Here is a 17206-nt window from a genome sequence, read left to right as displayed (position 1 = left end):
AAACATGGTTAAGTATGGCTCTTAAATGTATTATGAGATACTGGCTTTTTTTACGGTTTATTTTAGCAAATAGTCCATGGCATTTCCACATTGAGACATTACTCTTACACTGTGTTCACACTTTGTTTTCTTTCTCATAGCAGCATCTGAAGATCTTCAACTAGATTTGGCAGTATCACCAAAAATCTCTCCGTACCAAAACCCTCCTGCTACTGGCCACTCATGGGAAACTCAGATCCAGGAAAAAAATAACTTCAAGGCTTTTACCCAAGGTATATAACATAAAGCATTACTTCTTAGGACCATAATAACAAGGATTTTTAAGCCATATACTGATCAGTAGATGACAATAATGAGGGGCCCTATACTTTGAAATAAAAATTTTAACATGTCATCCACATATCGAGCAGCCCTGCTCACCCGCCTTCTGGATAGGTTCCACCACCTTCATGCCATTCTCCCTCCTGATAATATTGGTGTCTGCAAAGGAAACTACTCCCCAGCTAGAACCATTTAATCATAGATATTGTTTCAACTGCATCCCAGTACACTGAACTTATATTCATACTAACAGATCATTATGATAGGCTTTTTGTAGTAGTCTTTAAAATACATGGATTTAACTCTTACAGATCTATTTATCATTGTTACTCTGATAGACCTCTAACAATAGTCATTGTTGTTTTCATTGCTTAATATAAATTGTTCTGTCCAGTGACATGCTGGTTTCTTTTTTCTTGTCTCTATATTCAATATGATAAAGTCTTACACTCTGTCCATATTTATTGTTGAGGTAGTGCTGTTATAGTTTTGCTATCCAGTGTTGACCATAAGCCAAGTTTTCTGTAAAGCTGCTTTGTGACAATGCCTGTTGTAAAAAGGGCTATATAAATAAAGCTTACATTGATAGTGAACTTACATGGCAAGAAATGTAAAAAATTAACAATAAGTTTGTGTTGACAGTTGCTCTTGTCTCCATTCAAAAATGCGTTTATATTCGTTTATATGCGTTTATATTAGAGGAGAATCACCAGCACTTCAGGCTGCTTTAAGGAAAGCAAATTAATAAATTCTGCTCTAAAGGTGAAGGTGGAAAGTTTTGAGGAAAAGGCCAGATTACAAAAGAATGTTGAGCAGTTTCTTCAGCAAAGACTGAGTGAAGGTAAGTAAAATATATATTGTTAAAAAACTTGTTATATATTGTTAAAAATTTTTTGCAATAGGAAATTTTATTTGCAATGCTTCTGTAATACTGTTATAGGAATAGGAACTGCTATTCTGTAATACGTTCTGTCCTAAATTCAGTCCTAACTAAAGATGTCATGGTGACTAAACAGACAAGATAAAAGTTCAGAGTTAGGATGTTTAAAAATCTTATCCAAGTTACAGTTCCATCCCAAATTTACCTGGCTAATGTAGGGGTGTCCCTGATCAAGACACCTTTATTTGAGTGGGATCTATTTCATTGAAAAGTGCTTTGAGTACTAAAAGCTGCCAATTCATCCATTATACATTAGGGAGAGATAAAGTGAATTTAATATGAATGTTAGTTAAAATTTCACATTATAGCTGTAGCACGATAATTCAATTCTGAAAATGCCAAATTGTAATTATGCAATTGTTATTTAAGCACTGGCACTGAGGAAAAGAAAGGACAGATAGCTAAGGATTCTGATACATATTCTTACACAGATAACTGCCCACTAAAAAAGAAGAGCAAGAAAAAGAAGGTACAAGAGAAGATGAAAGAATATAAAGTAAAAAGGTAACACCACTTGCAAATAATTATTATTGCGAGTTTGTTAGGTTGTACCTGAATCTAAATTGTACCTGTATTCATTTTACTTTTTATCAGTACACCCATCATATAGGTGCACTTTGTAGGTTTGCAGACCACATTAAACCATTACAATAAGTAATTTTGCATTTGTCATCCCCCCTTCTACTATGTCCATTAATGAAAAGTAACCATCCCAGGAACACCTCTGAAAGATATTATTTGGGTGGTGGTCCATTGTCAGCACAGCAGTGATGCTGACATGGAATTGTTTGTGTTACTTTTATGAGTGTATCAGACACAGATATGTAGATGGAGTTTTTAGACATGCCATTGTCACTTTAAGGTTGAGAGTGGACCACCCTGCCAATTCATCAAAAAAGACCCAGCCAAAAGCAGTTATGTAGTCAGAAAGTTACCACTGATTAAATGCAAGAGAAATATTTAATAATCCTTGCCCTGATGATCCCATACTATGCACATTTCTGTGCTATGTCACATCTAGCACACTTGAATAAAGTATATAATTAAAATGCCCCTCTTGGGCAGGGTCATGTCTATAAAATAGGAAAAACACAAAAAATGTGAAGAGACTGGAAATGGGAACCCCTTAGGCTGGAGGATGGCTAACACATAATGTGCACTGACACATGAGCTGTTGTCTGGAATTGGGTACAAGCAGAGTGGAGCTGCAAGGTAGGCATGTCTGGTAGGCAGTAAGTGTATATTGTGTTGACGGTGTGTCTGGTAGTGTAGACAGTAAGTGAATATGATGTTGAAGGTATGTTTGTTAGTGTAGAGAGTAAGTGTGTATGATGTTGAAGGTGTGTCTGGTAGTATAGACTGTCAGTCTATATAGAGTTGAAAAACAACACTGCTGTGCTTGGATACAATCCCAAATACCATATACCATATACATTACCATATTCCATACCATAGAGTGATGGTCCTATAGGTGTCTCTTTCCATTAATGAATAGGTGATATGTATGGCATATGTGTCAATTACTGTTCTACAGTCAGTAATTTTTAAAACAACAAAATGCACCTATATGATAAAACTAATGTGAGAACAAAGTAGGAGTGCTTAACAAACTGCCAGCTCAGTGTAGGTTAGACAGCCAAAAATCTGGTTTGTTTGTCAGTTGTGATGCCAGAAGATGCCATTCCTAGATATAGAGATGTTCTGAAGGCTGTGTCCAGAGGCATGTTGAAAACCGGTGCCTGTGGTTATGGTTGTGTCAATCGTAAAACAATTTTCGACAGCAGCCATTGCAGAATTGAAGCTGAATCTTACTACTAGATATGGGCTACGTTCCACAAAGGAAGGAAAGGGCACACCTTTTTGCAGAAAAGTGCAGAGCTGTATTTTCAAAGGAACCAGAGCTCAAAACCACAGTGGAACAATGGAAGGAAGATAGCAGCCTGCTAGATATTCATACCCATGATTAAATACGCACCAAAACAACTGATCTTCAAATTTACATGATTACATGATTTGCACATGAATAAAAAATGTTAAAATATTATTAACAAAATAGTTTTATTTCATTTGACTTTTTTTGGCAAGAATTATATCAATGGATCAGATGTTTGTGCAACTAAATGGCTTATAGATTTAATTGAATCACAGAATTTTAAAGCACCATTTTCTGTAATGTGAAGAAGATTAATGTTGAAGAAGCTAAATATTGAATAAGTTTGGGTCCCTTGAAAGTTTTTGTTTAAAATATCTTATTTATAATTACAGTGTTAGTATGTTATCTATGTAGGTGATATGTTTAGTATCGCATATTACAACTCCTAGGATTGCAACAGTATTACTCCTATAAGTACTCTGTTCAGTTCTGAAGATTGTGTTTGGCTGCTCATGCAACTATAAAGGTGATTTTCTTTCTTTTTTACAGTGTTTTGAATAAAACTTTGAACACATTAATGCATAATAGTAGTCTTTCTTGAGATGTATTGTGTTAGGTATTAATACAATTAATGGATTATCAAGTTATTAATTCTATAGATACATAGGAAAGATATTTCCTCATAAGCACTTGTACTTGTGACACTCTCATATGAAAAACCAGTAATCAGTTACTGCTAGTTCTTAAGTAGTTACTAGTCAGTTAATAATACAGGTAAGCTCATTAACTTTCCACTTTATTTGTGGGGTCACAAAGAATAATACATAATATTGATGTTCAAGTAATTAATGCTTCATTTACCTCCTACTGTTCCCATGCCACAAGTCCATCTATCCACATACAATTTCTTAGAACTAATATAAGTACCTGCTTACCAGTTTTCAGATGTCTACATGCAACCATTTTCCAGAAATCCCAGTGTGAATACACCATATTTATTTTTGTTTATTTCAACAATGATCACACCTGTCCTTTTAAATGGCCTTTTAAAAAATGCTTCCAGTATAAGATAACTTCAGGTTTTGTCATAGAAAATTCAATTGCCATCAAATTAACTGTGTGACATATTTTAATAGTGTATAGAATGTTAGTAAAATTCTTAATTTGCTTGCTTTTGTCTTTGTACAAAAACATCTGTACATCTTCGTAACCTAAAATAAAATACAAAATATGCAAGCCTTTAGTTACCACACAATGCACAGTATTGACAAAGCAGAAAGCTAAAACCCTACTTTCTTAAATTCCATGATTGCTGTTTTCTTTGAGTGACGCTCATTCAAACCTATGAATACCAAGCTGTTAGGGGAAAGGGGGGCACTATCAAATTACTTCACAAATGTTTTTCAGATGCTCCTGGGTTGAGTGGGAGCTGATTCAACAAATAGAGATCGCTCAGTCGAAAACATAGACACCTCACTTCCCTTATATGGTCACCCACTGACTGAGGGAGGGAAATACACAAAGCAAAATGTTGCTTGTGTGCTCTAGACAGATAATCACTTAACTCAGGAATTACACAGCATTTCCCACTAGGTTTCCTAGACATCTCCAATCTGTGAGGAAAAAAAAGCCTGGATGTGAATGAATGTCTTGGCCCAAGTGTCTACTTCAATTTGAATCCTGAATGATCATTGTGCTATACAATTTCAGATAACTAGCGTTAAAGTGAAGAGCTACTACATTCTACTACAATACACTATGCACACACTTGCTTAAACTTCAGCTTTTGTATTTTATGCACATACCAATACTAGTGTTAACAGAATACAAACTTAGATGATCCATTGAAGAGGTAAGAGGCAAGCCTATACACTACACCATGTTTGATTTTAGAAGTCTCCTTATATTAGAAGGCCAGCACCACTACATGTAATTTTAGGTATTTGACAGGTAAGAACAGTTGCAGCTGGTTTTATTAGTGTAGTGCATTCACTAAAAATGGTTCATTGCGATCACTGTGAATCCAGTGTACACATTTGAATCAAGTAAATTTAAAGCAACCTCTTTTTCAGTGTGGGGTCACCAAACATATTCACAAACTGTATAAGATAAAACAAGTGGAATCAAGTGGGCTTATTCTTGTGTGAACTGCAGCCACACCAGCCCTTTGTGGAGAAGACCTGTGACCCATGACATAGAGAGTATTTAAACTGAGAGAAGCGGGTATGGTTGCACTTTCTTTTGGTCTTTTTTGTGCCGTTCACAGTTTGCCTGACATTTTAAATCAACATATATGTAAAATAGTGTGATATATTTGTAAAATAGTATACTTAAATAAATATATTTAAATGGAGTGTGGAATGTAACTGTGACGATTAGTCCTTCCCAGTGTCCATGTTCCATGTTTTCCCTGGGTATTTTAGTTTCATGCCGTAGTTTCATTTTCTCTGCCCTCATTTGATTTTCCACACCTCACCCTTGTTTCTAGTCTTGTTAAGTTCATGTATTTAAACCCTGTTGTGTTCCCTGTGTCTTAGCTGTTCGTTGTTTATTTGAATCTGTGTGTTTGTTCATTGTGGTTGTTAGGTTCATTATGTTTGATTAGTTTGATGTCTGAATGTTTTTGAAAACCCGTCTCTGTATACCTGTAAGTTTGTACTCCGTGTATCCTAGCCTTCATTTTGCTTAGCCCCAGGTTTTCCCTAGTCTTTGTTATAGCCTGCTTCCTGTGTTTGCCTTCCTGTGCCATTGGTTCGTTTACCCTAGCCCTTGTTTTCTGTATGATGTACTCTCGTACTCTCCGTGTTGGCTCTATGACCCTGGAGTGCTATAATGACTACGAATCTGGATTTGCCCCTAATAAATCTCGCTGTTCTCCGCACATGCGTCTGCCTCCTTACCGCTCACTGTTACAGTAACATTCAAAGTAATTGATAAACTTGGTAACATTTGATCACTTTATGCTTAGTTAAAAGCATAAACATGTAGTTACTATAACAGTCTGTAATTGGTTAGTAAATTATACCACTTTCAAAAATATTACAAGTAATTATAATGAGGGATACTTTATGGAGAACTATTAAGTTAATGCTTGATTAATTCTTCTTAAGTTAGTAAGTACTTAAGTATTAATTAAGGATTAAACATGTAGTTAAGCATGTAGTTACCACAAAAGTTAAAGACTGGTTATTAATGAATTACACTTGAACCAACATAGTAATTTATTATAGTGTAATGTGATTAATGAAAAACTATTATAATTCTATGGTAATTCTTTACTATCTAGTGGCAAGTTAATAAGTACTTAAGTGTTACTGGAAATCCTCTGCCCCTACCATCTCAGGAACTAAGGCTGGAAAGCTGTTTTACAGTACTGAGCCCAAACTCATCATCTGGCCACCATCCCACCACGGCACCCATCCCAGTCACCAGTGCTTGATTCCAATGTGTTGATCAGTGATTCCCTTGTTCAGGGGCTTCTGCTGTGCCCCACAGCACCACTGTAGCAGCCCATTTTTTCCCAAGAACCATCATGGCTCCCTATCCCTGAACGCATTCAGTATAAACTCCTTACATACAAAGCTCTGCATGGTCTTGCACCTCCCTACCTGGCTGAACTCCTGCATTCATACTGCCCCATCCATACACTTCGGTCTTCACTTTCCTCTTCCAAATCCCTTAAAAATAGGAAACTTAAAACATACCTTTCTCAATATTTTTCATCACCATTTGTCTGTTAATAGTTAATTAATGTGTTAAATCTGCTAATTAATGTGTTTTTTGTTCTTTCTCTCTCCATCTGTATTGTTATTGTAAAGTGACCTTGAGTGTGGTAATAAAAAGGATGTTTAAAGGGAAAAGAGGCCTAACATTGCATTAGACATATTAATAACATAAAACATAAGGGAGTTCTGGGTCCTTTCAGAATGATTTGCGTACAGGACATAGGTCTTTGTAGAGGCCTCTGCAGGCTTCAGCAAAGGATCCTGGGTAGACTTTGCTGGACCTCATGGTAAGATATATGATCTCTCCACCAGGCTCAGGATTGTATAGAAAAACACTTCATTAGGACAAGTTTAAGAGAAGTCTTTTCTTGGAAAACACCCAACTGTGTGGGTGTTGAATATCAGTTTGCATATGTTGACTAATATATGGTTTGGATGTAATAGTGGCAAATGCAAACACTACTATGTAAAAAAGATGGGGTAAATATATGATCACTTCTGACAAATGTATAGAAATTTGGGTTCTTTGTTTGATTGTTAGACATTCTGCAGAGGGTGCCTCAATAATGCTTGTTAACGTTAACCTGCAATAAAGGACAGGACCAGCCTTTCTCTTCTACTAATTCTGAAGTCTGCATCTTTATTTTATATTTGAATGTTTAACTTTAAGACTAGCTGACTGGGGGATCTAGGAATGACATGAGTTTGAGAAAGGTGCTATATAAATTAATTCTTCTTCTTCTTCTTCTTCTTCTTCTTCTTCTTCTTCTTCTTCTTCTTCTTCTTCTTCTTCTTCTTATTATTATTATTATAGTTTCCGCTGTGCTTTAAAAACATGCCAACATGAGTACTGTGTTGTCACATGTCAGCAGCAATGATACTTCTCACCACAAGTCTGCAACTTCAAAAAAAACATTTTAAAACTTTTCTTACCACCCTTTCAAAAGAGGCTGGAAAAACACTGCAATGTCATGACCCCTACCAACTTACAAAGGACACAGAATAATTCATTCTTCTGTTCTTACATTGATGGCTAAAATTGCATGTGACAAATTTAAGATAATTTTTATAGACAACTGATCTTTTGTCTATAACTGATAGACTCTTGATCTTTTTGGGGTGCTGCCCCTGTGCTCTTTAAATGTACTGCATCCCAACCACAGAGATTCTCTGGTGCTCATCCAAAGTATATTGCAATGTATTGTACTATGACTATGACTATGACTATCACCTCTCACTTTTGATTTCATAAAACCAATGATCTCAACTCGAAACATAGACCTATAAATTGGCCAAACAAATAAGTAGTTGAGAAAAAAGCATGCACCAATTTCTTATCATCTTGCAGAAAGAAATTGGCTCTCACTTGTGCTATATTATATACAAGTGAAGATGTTGGCCTATTTGAAACTGTTATTAACTGGATTACCTCATATCTTAGCAGGTAAAAATGTTTATATCTATATATGACCACTGTTTCAATCAGTATCAGGTTACCTGTGGGGTACCATAAAGATCCATTTTAGGACTGTTACTTTTCAATTTGTGCTATCCCTGGGCAGTGTCATCAGGAGGCATGACATCTCTTTCCACAGCTATGCTGATGACGGTCAGCTCTATATGGCCATGTCTCCTGATGGGATCAGGCCAACTGACATACTTGTTAAATCTATTTTTTTGCCTGGATATCCCAATTTTTTTTTTACAGATCAGCCAGGTTAAATGTTAATAATTAAGTATTAATTTGAAAGACTCAGGGAGAGAAATTGACCACAAACCTAAATACAATAGAATTTAACTCAAGCAAGAAGTATGGAATCTAGTAATTTTTGACTTTTATTTATAATTATGGCTTATGTGTGGGGTGTAACAAAAACAACATTTTATCAAAGAGGCCATTTCTCACTTTGAGCAACACAGATAGAATTGTGCATGCTTAGATAACTGGCAGACTAGATTACTGTAATGCTCTCCTTTCTGGTTTACCAAAAGTACAATGAATCAGCTAGTTTATTTAACACAATTTCTCTGACACAAGTACTTACTAAGACTAAAAGGAAAGTGCACATACACCTATTTTAAAGTCTTTAAACTAGTTACCTGTTTTCGCATTGATTTTAAAAATCTTTTATTAGTTTAGAAGGAACTATATCCCCTTACATCCCCTCTTAGAAATGCTGTTGGTTTATGAACCAGGTTTCTCAGATCCTCTGTTCCACAAAAGGAAAAAAAAAATTGATGTTGCTACTGTCAGGCATTTCACTGCCAGCTGCTAGAACAACGTTCCAGTGGATGTGAGAGAATCTTTAATGAATACTTTTAAGTACACTTAAAACTCATTTATTTTTGCCTGTTTTTATGTAGTGTGTTATAATTTTATGGTCTTTGTATTTACAGTTCATGTGCAAAAGCAAATGCAAAACTGTCCCGAAGGCAGCTCTGCCTTGGAGGCAAAGTGAACCTAACTGGTTCAGACCATAACCAATGTAGCAAATTATGTTTCAATCTATAAATGATTAACAATGGTGTACTAGGTTAATTAACACTGTATCAGTCTCATTTTGAAACTAGAATTCAAACCATTTGCAGTGACCTTTGGTTAAAACTGTAACGAGTTGACCCGAGTGCCGAAGGCCATGGAGCAGGATGCACAGACTCTCTGGACATGGACAAACTTTTATTTACACAAAACATAGAGACTAAAGTGGCACTCACATGAAACACAAACAATGAACACAGACACACTTAATACTAACAATTTTTAACATTAACACAAACTAGACAGACATAGCTATCTATGTTACATTTAGATGCTAACACCTAAACACACCACATCAACAATGACCAACAACGCTGCACACTCTGATGCGGGTTTAAATACACAAAGACAAAGCAAGGTGCACGTGTGTGCAGGCGTGGCCACAAATGAAGATCCTCCCACTAAACATGGCGGGCCAAACCACATGACTCACGAGAGGCGAGCGTTCCATGACAAAAACATACTTTCCACAATGAATAAATAAATAAATAAATAATTCATGTGAAGTTTATTGATGAAACATCATAATGTATAGTTGGTGAGGAATAAAAAAACTTGGTTCAGATATGCAAAATTAGCTAGCACATTAGTGGCCTGAGGGAAAACCAATATTTGAGAATGGAGAAAACCTAAGAACCTAACTAACAAGTATGGAAAATTAACATAAATTAATTGGATAAACCCAAACTCTCAATCTTCCCAAGCGAAATGCTAATAAAAAAAAACCTTCAACATAAACTGTTGTAAGGAACATCCATTAAAGGGGAAGAATCTTCCAAGGGCATCATGACAGGGAAAGTTAGCTTTGAGGCTACTGTCTGAACTAAAATGGGAAAAATATTATTCTGTCTACAAGTTATCTATGGGGATGACGGGTCATGGCTGGCTCCCAGAGGTTAGCTTGTGAATGAAGGAGAAAGGCCTACTCCTGGATGATGGAAGACCAGTTATCCACCCGGCCATGCTAGGGGAGGGAATAATTCTGTGTATTGGAAGTTCGGATGAAACATGTGTAATTTGTCATGCATAATTCCAAAATCTTCACTCTGTCGGCAACCCAGCTTTTCTGTCCCAAGGTGTTGAAAAAGACAATGAAACAAGCCAGATCGATTCTTGTGGATTGCGTTGAACTTTGCAAAAGTCCACAAGGCATTTAAAGGTGTCCCGAAGATGCTTTCAGGTGTATAGTTATCTGAATGGCCATTGACGTAGGCTACTATAGCCTGGGATTTGAAGTTAATTAAAGTTAATTACTGTCAGTGTGATGGAGCTACCCTCCACCACAATGTGTTCATATGGACTCTTTATTAGAGATGCACATATGCTATGTATGGATATATTTATATATGTGTGCATGCAAATTAACACACAAATTGTTTGATCAAACTTTATTGATGTGATTTATTGAGTGACGTGATTAACATGCATGGAAAAAGTACTATTTAGTGAGGACCTGCAGGGGAAGATAAATTTATTGTAAGTAGGATAAATTAAATATTGTTCTTATAATATGTTTCTAGAGTTTAGGTTTCATGTTTATCTGGCCAGGAATGTTTGTATATTTAGGTAAAACAAAAGTAGATAAAAATGAATTTACCTGTGATTATTTTTGTGGAGGCTTCCATGTTGTTTTGGAGGGAAAATAAACCATAGACTGTGTTGAGGGGGACTTTTATGGGGAATTTTCCCGCCGAAAGACGCGATGTCACCTAATTTAATGTTTTTCCCTATATAAGATTCAGAGTGAAAATTCAAGAGGGCATGCTTTTTGAAGATTTTGAAGTTTTTTAGGGAGATTTTATAATTGCTGGATTTTTCTTTTTAAATTTGGTATGTTTTTTCTTTTGCACTAGAGCACTAGGAGTCAATAAACACCTTTTCCCTTTTGACTCCCACTTGGAGTGTACCCATGTGTCTTTTCCGCCGCACTATTAAAGTCAGCCAAACAGAACTAATCCTAATTCTCTCAACAATGAAACAAACTTACTTTAGAATGATGACATAGGGGTCAGTAAAAAACAGTTTAACAAACTAAAGTGAACTAATAGGATGACATACAGGCACATTTCTAAGTGTTTCTAACTGTTTCATCTCACAAGAGGTTCTAGACTTGAAGCTTCTTCTTCCTTTTTTTTCTATTCCAACTACTTTCTCTTTCTCCATCTGGGTACATATATCCCCAAGATTCTAGGGGCATCCCAAAGAATAGGTTGCCTCACTAGCCTGCGGCTGGAAATTATGAATATTCATGATTTCTCTCCCCCTAGGCTTAGATTACATGAAGGCATTACTTTAAACATTAAAGTAAATAGCATATGTTGGTGTTAGAGAAAGAAGGATCCTAAAGATGCCAGGGTGATTAGTTGGATCTTGTTCATGACTAAGTACAATTCAAGTTGTTATTCACAACACTACTTCCAATAAGGTGATCCATATATGCGTGAATGCAGTCACTTAGGGGTGCTGTGAATTCACAGAATAAAAAGACCATTAAGCAGTAAGTGTTCTCTTTTGTGAACAGTTTAATTAACCCCTAAAGGCACCTTGTAGGTGCCTTCAAGGGTTAATTAACCTGCTTATTTTTGAATGATTTGTACATATTCACTTTAACACTAGTTATCTGAAATAATACACATAGCACAATGATCATTCAGGATTGGAACTGAAGTAGACACTCGGTCCAAGACATTAATTCACATCCAGGCATATTTTCCATCATTTAGGTTCCATTTGAGCTCATGTGATATAGGAGAAAATATTTTAAAAACAAAAAGCGCCTTTTATTTTGGGGGTTTATAATGTGTATTTGGATGTTGGAGATTAATTTTCAGTCATGCTATACATTTCCTCATTCACAATTGAACAATTTTGAGTATATACATGAAATTACTCAGTAGTTACACAGTATTTTCCACTAGCTGTCCTAAACATCTCCAAATTGCCCAAAAACCTCTACAAATGCATACAATCATCAGTCAATATACATTGCAAGAGTATAGAGTATATAGAGTACAAGATTTGTTTTGCTAAAACATCACAACAATGTTCAGTAACTTACTAAAAGACAAATATAAATTCATTTTAGCTTCATTATTAAAGGATAAACAATATTAGCTTTATTGCTATTAGCTTCATTGCTATTAGGCTAAAGGGTGACCTTGGGGAAAATACTGTAAAACTGTAAATGCTGTAATACTGTAAAAAAATAAATCAAGAAATATACTCTCTCATTTATCCTTACAATTTGTAGTAGAATTACACATTTTTTCCAGCAGTGAATGTTTAAGGTATATGACCTGTAATTGGAAGGTTCCCAGTTCAAGTCCCACCACAAGTCCCACCAAGTTTCCACTGTTGGGCCCCTGAGCAAAGCCCTTAACGCTCAAGTTGTAAACTGTGATAATTGTAAGTCATTTTGGATAAAAGTGCCTGATAAATGTCATAAATGTAAATCTAATGATTTGTGATGCAAACATCATAGCTAGTGCATGCTAGAAGCCACTAAACCATCTCCAGCTCATAACTGCACACAAACAACTCCACATAAACTTCAGCTAAAATAAGCCTCTTCCTTTCCAAGATATCCAAAAGTATTGTCAATCAAATTATTCACTAAAAGCAATATCCATGACTGCATCAGTTTCACAAAACAGTGTCGCATGCATGCACTACAGTTTATCTGATTACAGTGCAAAAGCAATTTTTTGCTGTGCGCATGGCTGTAGCTCACACAGTGCTTGACCAAATAAGGAAAGCAAGGTGTCTACATTTTTGTCTATTTGTCCTCTATTTGTGAAAACAGCTGCCAATCACTCTGCTTGCGCCTGGAAAACACTTGTGAAGTAATTTGATAGCACCCCCTCCCCTTCCCGCCTAGCACCTTGGTAGGTGTGAATGAGCCTCACTGGAAGAAAATAGCTCTTTATGGCCCAATAACAACCACGGAAACTGAGAAAGGAGGGTCTTAGCTGTCTATTCAGGAACACTGCTATTTGATTAACATGCATTTTGTGGTAACTGAAGGCTTGCATATTTTGTGTTAGGTTATGAAGGAATGAACTCGTGTTTTTGTACAAAGATATAAGCAAGCAAATAAAGAACTTTACTAACATTCTATAAACTGTTTAAACATGTCACACAGTTACTTTGATGGTAATTGAATTTTCTATGACAATCTGAAGTTATCTTATAGCGGAAGCATGTTTTAAAAGGCCATTTAAAAGCACAGGTAAATTATTTGGATTGGCCAACGGTTGCACATAGATGGCTGAAAATCAGTATGAATTTTTTTGTTATTGATAGATGGAGTTTATATATATATTTTAAGATATATTTGATGCTTTCAAGTGATTTATTTAATTATGGCGTGGGTGCAGTTGGAGATTAAAATGTAGATTATATCCTTACATTCCAAGTGGTCACTAAATCCAATAATAGAGGTCAAACAAGGTTCCTTAGCCATATGTCCTTGTTTGGATCATGTAGAAGTTTGGACCATGCGTCCATACGTAGATAAAGTTATGACCATGTGTCCTTCTAGAAGTCCTAAACCTCTCTTACCAAGAAGATTTGGGGAGCTGATAAAGTAGGAAAGTCCAGACATGAGGGAGCGATTGTGTGTTTGGGCCTGGTTCATGCAGGATGGCTGTTGAAGGTTGTTTAGAGGTGGGAGTGTGGACAAGAGGATGGGGAGGGGGGATTGCCATTCTCCACTTTGCCCATTTCATTCAAAGTAACCAGTAGTTGGAGCATATCTTTAGAGAACTATGCCCTTTCTCAGTATGTTTTATGTGCACTACCTGAAGCATACACCATTTTATGATTCTTGTAAAACTAACTCGCAGGCTAACATCTAAATGTGATTAAATGTTAGCTATCAAGGTGTTGTGCAGACAAACATTAACTGCTCAGAATGCTTGATAAATTATAGCAATTTCATTAGCTTGCTGGCAGTCAGTGTTGTGCAGTGTGTGAGAGAGATTGCATGTTTTGTTGGTTTTGTTTTTTTAAACAATACTCCATTTTTAATACTTTACTTGGCATTGGAATATTCTGTGCTTCATAGTAGAATTGTATACGGCACCTACAGCCATGTAATTGTTTGTACCCTCTGAGGAAGCTGCAGAGCAACACAAATGCCCTGCTGCAGGTATTAACATGGAATAGGTACATTCCTGGTATAAGAGTGAGATTTCTGTTCTATTTTCTTGTTTGGGTCAATGATTTTGGCCACCATTATATCCCAAAAAAGTGATTTGAACAAATACTAATATTTCTAATGGTTTGTCCTAATAACTTTGTAAGTTTCTTTTTGTTGTACACGAACAGTACATTTAGACATCAGTAAGTATGACCGCTTCAGGTCCACTGACTGCTGCAGTTCATGCTTACACATTTACTCCTAAAGTCATTTCTAGTAGTTAGAGCAATATTTTGTTGTTATTGTTGATATTTTATTCTATTTTTGTTTAACATTTTTGCCATGATTAGTCCCTCCCAGATTCCATGTGCTATGTTTTCCCTGTCTTGTGTATTTTAGTTGCATGCCATTGTTTCATTTTCTCCGCTTCTTTTTTGATTTTCCACACCTGTCCTGCATTTACTTAATGTATTTAAACCCTTCCTTTTTCCCTTGGTCTTGGCTGTTCATTGTTTGAATGTTTACTTAATTGCATTTTTACTTAAAATGTTTACTTAATTGCATTTTTACTTTAAATGTTTACTTAATTGCATTTATGTGTTTGGTGGAAGTCTGAAAGCTCGTCTGTGTTTCAAAGCCTTTGTTTATGCTAGCCTGTTTTGTTATCCTAGTCTTCGTGTTTCCAAGCCTCTGTTATAGCCTGCTTCCCCTGTTTGCCTTCGTGTGTTTTTGTTTTTTTGTAATGTATCCCTGTACTCTCTGTGTTGGCTCTATGACCCTGGATTGCTATAACAACTACGATTCTGGATTTGCTCTTAATAAATCTCGACCTTCTCCTCATATGCATCCGCCTCCTTACCGTTCAACATTACAACATTACTGTTGATTAATTTTACTTTCATTCATAGTTATTTTATATAACATTATTGTTCTGCTATATAATGTATTCTTAGGAAATAATAATTTCATTTTTTGGTTAATTCTATTTGCTGTATTACCTATCCTTTATCTTATTTTTATTGTTGTCTGATTCAATTGTATGTGTATTAGTCTCAAAATCCATTTTATCATCTAACATTTTTGTCAGTTGCTTGCAAAGCAATTTGATTACTTTGAATTGCAATTAACTTGTTTGAAAGGTGCTATATAAATAAAGCTACACTGATTGGTTGGTTGGTTAATTGATTAGGGCAGGGATTGTTTCATTTTACTTGTCATTTTGCAAATCTTTTCTCTGTCGACAGGAGTTGCAGGGGTAACCTGTGGCCTCCAAGAACATCTGGGAAAACATAAACAGTCAACAGTAAATAAGGAACAAATTTTAAAGAGGGAAAACCTCTTTAAAACCTTAATGAGAGCTGGTATTCAGAAGTAAACCATGAAAAAGATATATATCGGCAAAACGGCCCCAAAAACCTCTCGGAATGGTGGTAAACATCAGAAAAAGAGGTAAGAGGGAAATAAATCATGGCTTTCCCTACCAGAATCATGTCATCAACCAGTGTTGCTTGTGCATTGTGTGATTATGCCTGTAAATAATACAAAGTGGGTAGTCTGGGGAGGGAGTTGAATAAGGATGGGTATAATTTTAACTAGAGCAAGGAATGGATCTTTAAATTGTCAGAACTTTGATGATTGTTATGTCTCAAAAATCATTTCTTTCCCACTCCATTCAACAAGTGTAACGCATGCAAATGTCTTAAAAGTAGTATTGGTTGAACACTAGCAGTTTTATGCTGATGTTTGCACTTGTTAAAAAACACTATATCAATATGCAATCACTGAAAAACAAAGTTGTAATTTGCTTATTATTTTTGTAAAGAGATTTTTCTATAGCACAGTTAGTGTTCGCCTACCTACTTCAAAATGTAGCTATAATTTAGCCTAGTCTACAAAAATGTAGCTGAAGCTTGGTTAAAGTTTTTTAAATAGAGAGTGCCTTAAGCAAATCATGTCATAGGTGATATTATGCTATGTAAAATAATGTAATGTTTTACATCAGGCAGTTGGAATGCAGCACAGCAACAGTAATGTGCATGGCAGGTGCAAAAATACTATTTTTGCCACTTAATCTAGATCTATAATCAAAACAGAAAATAGCTAGTATAAGATGCATTTTTACTCATCTTCAGAAATACAAATCTCATAAAAGGTCCAGGCCAGAGTGAATTATTACTATTCATCAGTACTTTCACTTACAGCATTTAGCTGACACTTTTATCTAAAGCAACTTACAATTGAGAAACTAAGGGCCTTATTCAAGGGCCCAACAGTGGCAACTTGGCAGTGGTGGAACTTGAACCAGTAACCACCCAATTACAAGTCAAGTACCTTAACTACTGAGCTAGCCCCTTTTCAAACATCTCGATCCTTATGTCCACTGGGAAGCCTACTGTATAACCCTCATTAGAGAGCAGGCTTGTATTGCCTCACCAGTTATTCACAACTCTCTGGAGTGGGTCAATGATTTGGGGATTTTAATTGGACAGTCAGGGAATGTATTAATTCCCTCTTGTCCCTGTTATTTGTTTAATCTCCCCCCCCCCTTTTTTTTTGGAGTGAGAGAGAGAACTTACCTTGAAGACAAACTCAGATGCCAGAGTTCAACCTGATCCAGGAAAAGGATTCTTGGATCAGGGATTGGGTCTTCAGAGCTGGCACGAATGAG

At 36.0% G+C, this 17206-nt stretch overlaps 1 protein-coding gene across 1 annotated transcript in view; it reads left to right on the top strand.

The window, feature by feature from the left end:
* The window catches only part of si:dkey-174m14.3 (uncharacterized protein LOC563117 homolog), a 74620-nt gene that overhangs the window by 33829 nt on the left and 23585 nt on the right, over nt 1–17206 (top strand). Inside the window, exons 3-6 of the mRNA XM_027003963.2 lie at nt 141–272; nt 1084–1162; nt 1693–1765; nt 15783–15987. Of these exons, the coding sequence (XP_026859764.2) occupies nt 15917–15987 (71 nt within the window). The 5' untranslated portion in view covers nt 141–272; nt 1084–1162; nt 1693–1765; nt 15783–15916. The remainder of the gene's footprint in view (nt 1–140; nt 273–1083; nt 1163–1692; nt 1766–15782; nt 15988–17206) is intronic.

Source organism: Electrophorus electricus, chromosome 3 (genome assembly GCF_013358815.1).
Source record: "Electrophorus electricus isolate fEleEle1 chromosome 3, fEleEle1.pri, whole genome shotgun sequence".
NCBI classification, from domain to species: Eukaryota; Metazoa; Chordata; class Actinopteri; order Gymnotiformes; family Gymnotidae; genus Electrophorus; species Electrophorus electricus.
The sequence above is the reverse complement of the archived record's forward strand: the minus strand, read 5'-3'. Positions and strand labels throughout refer to the sequence as shown.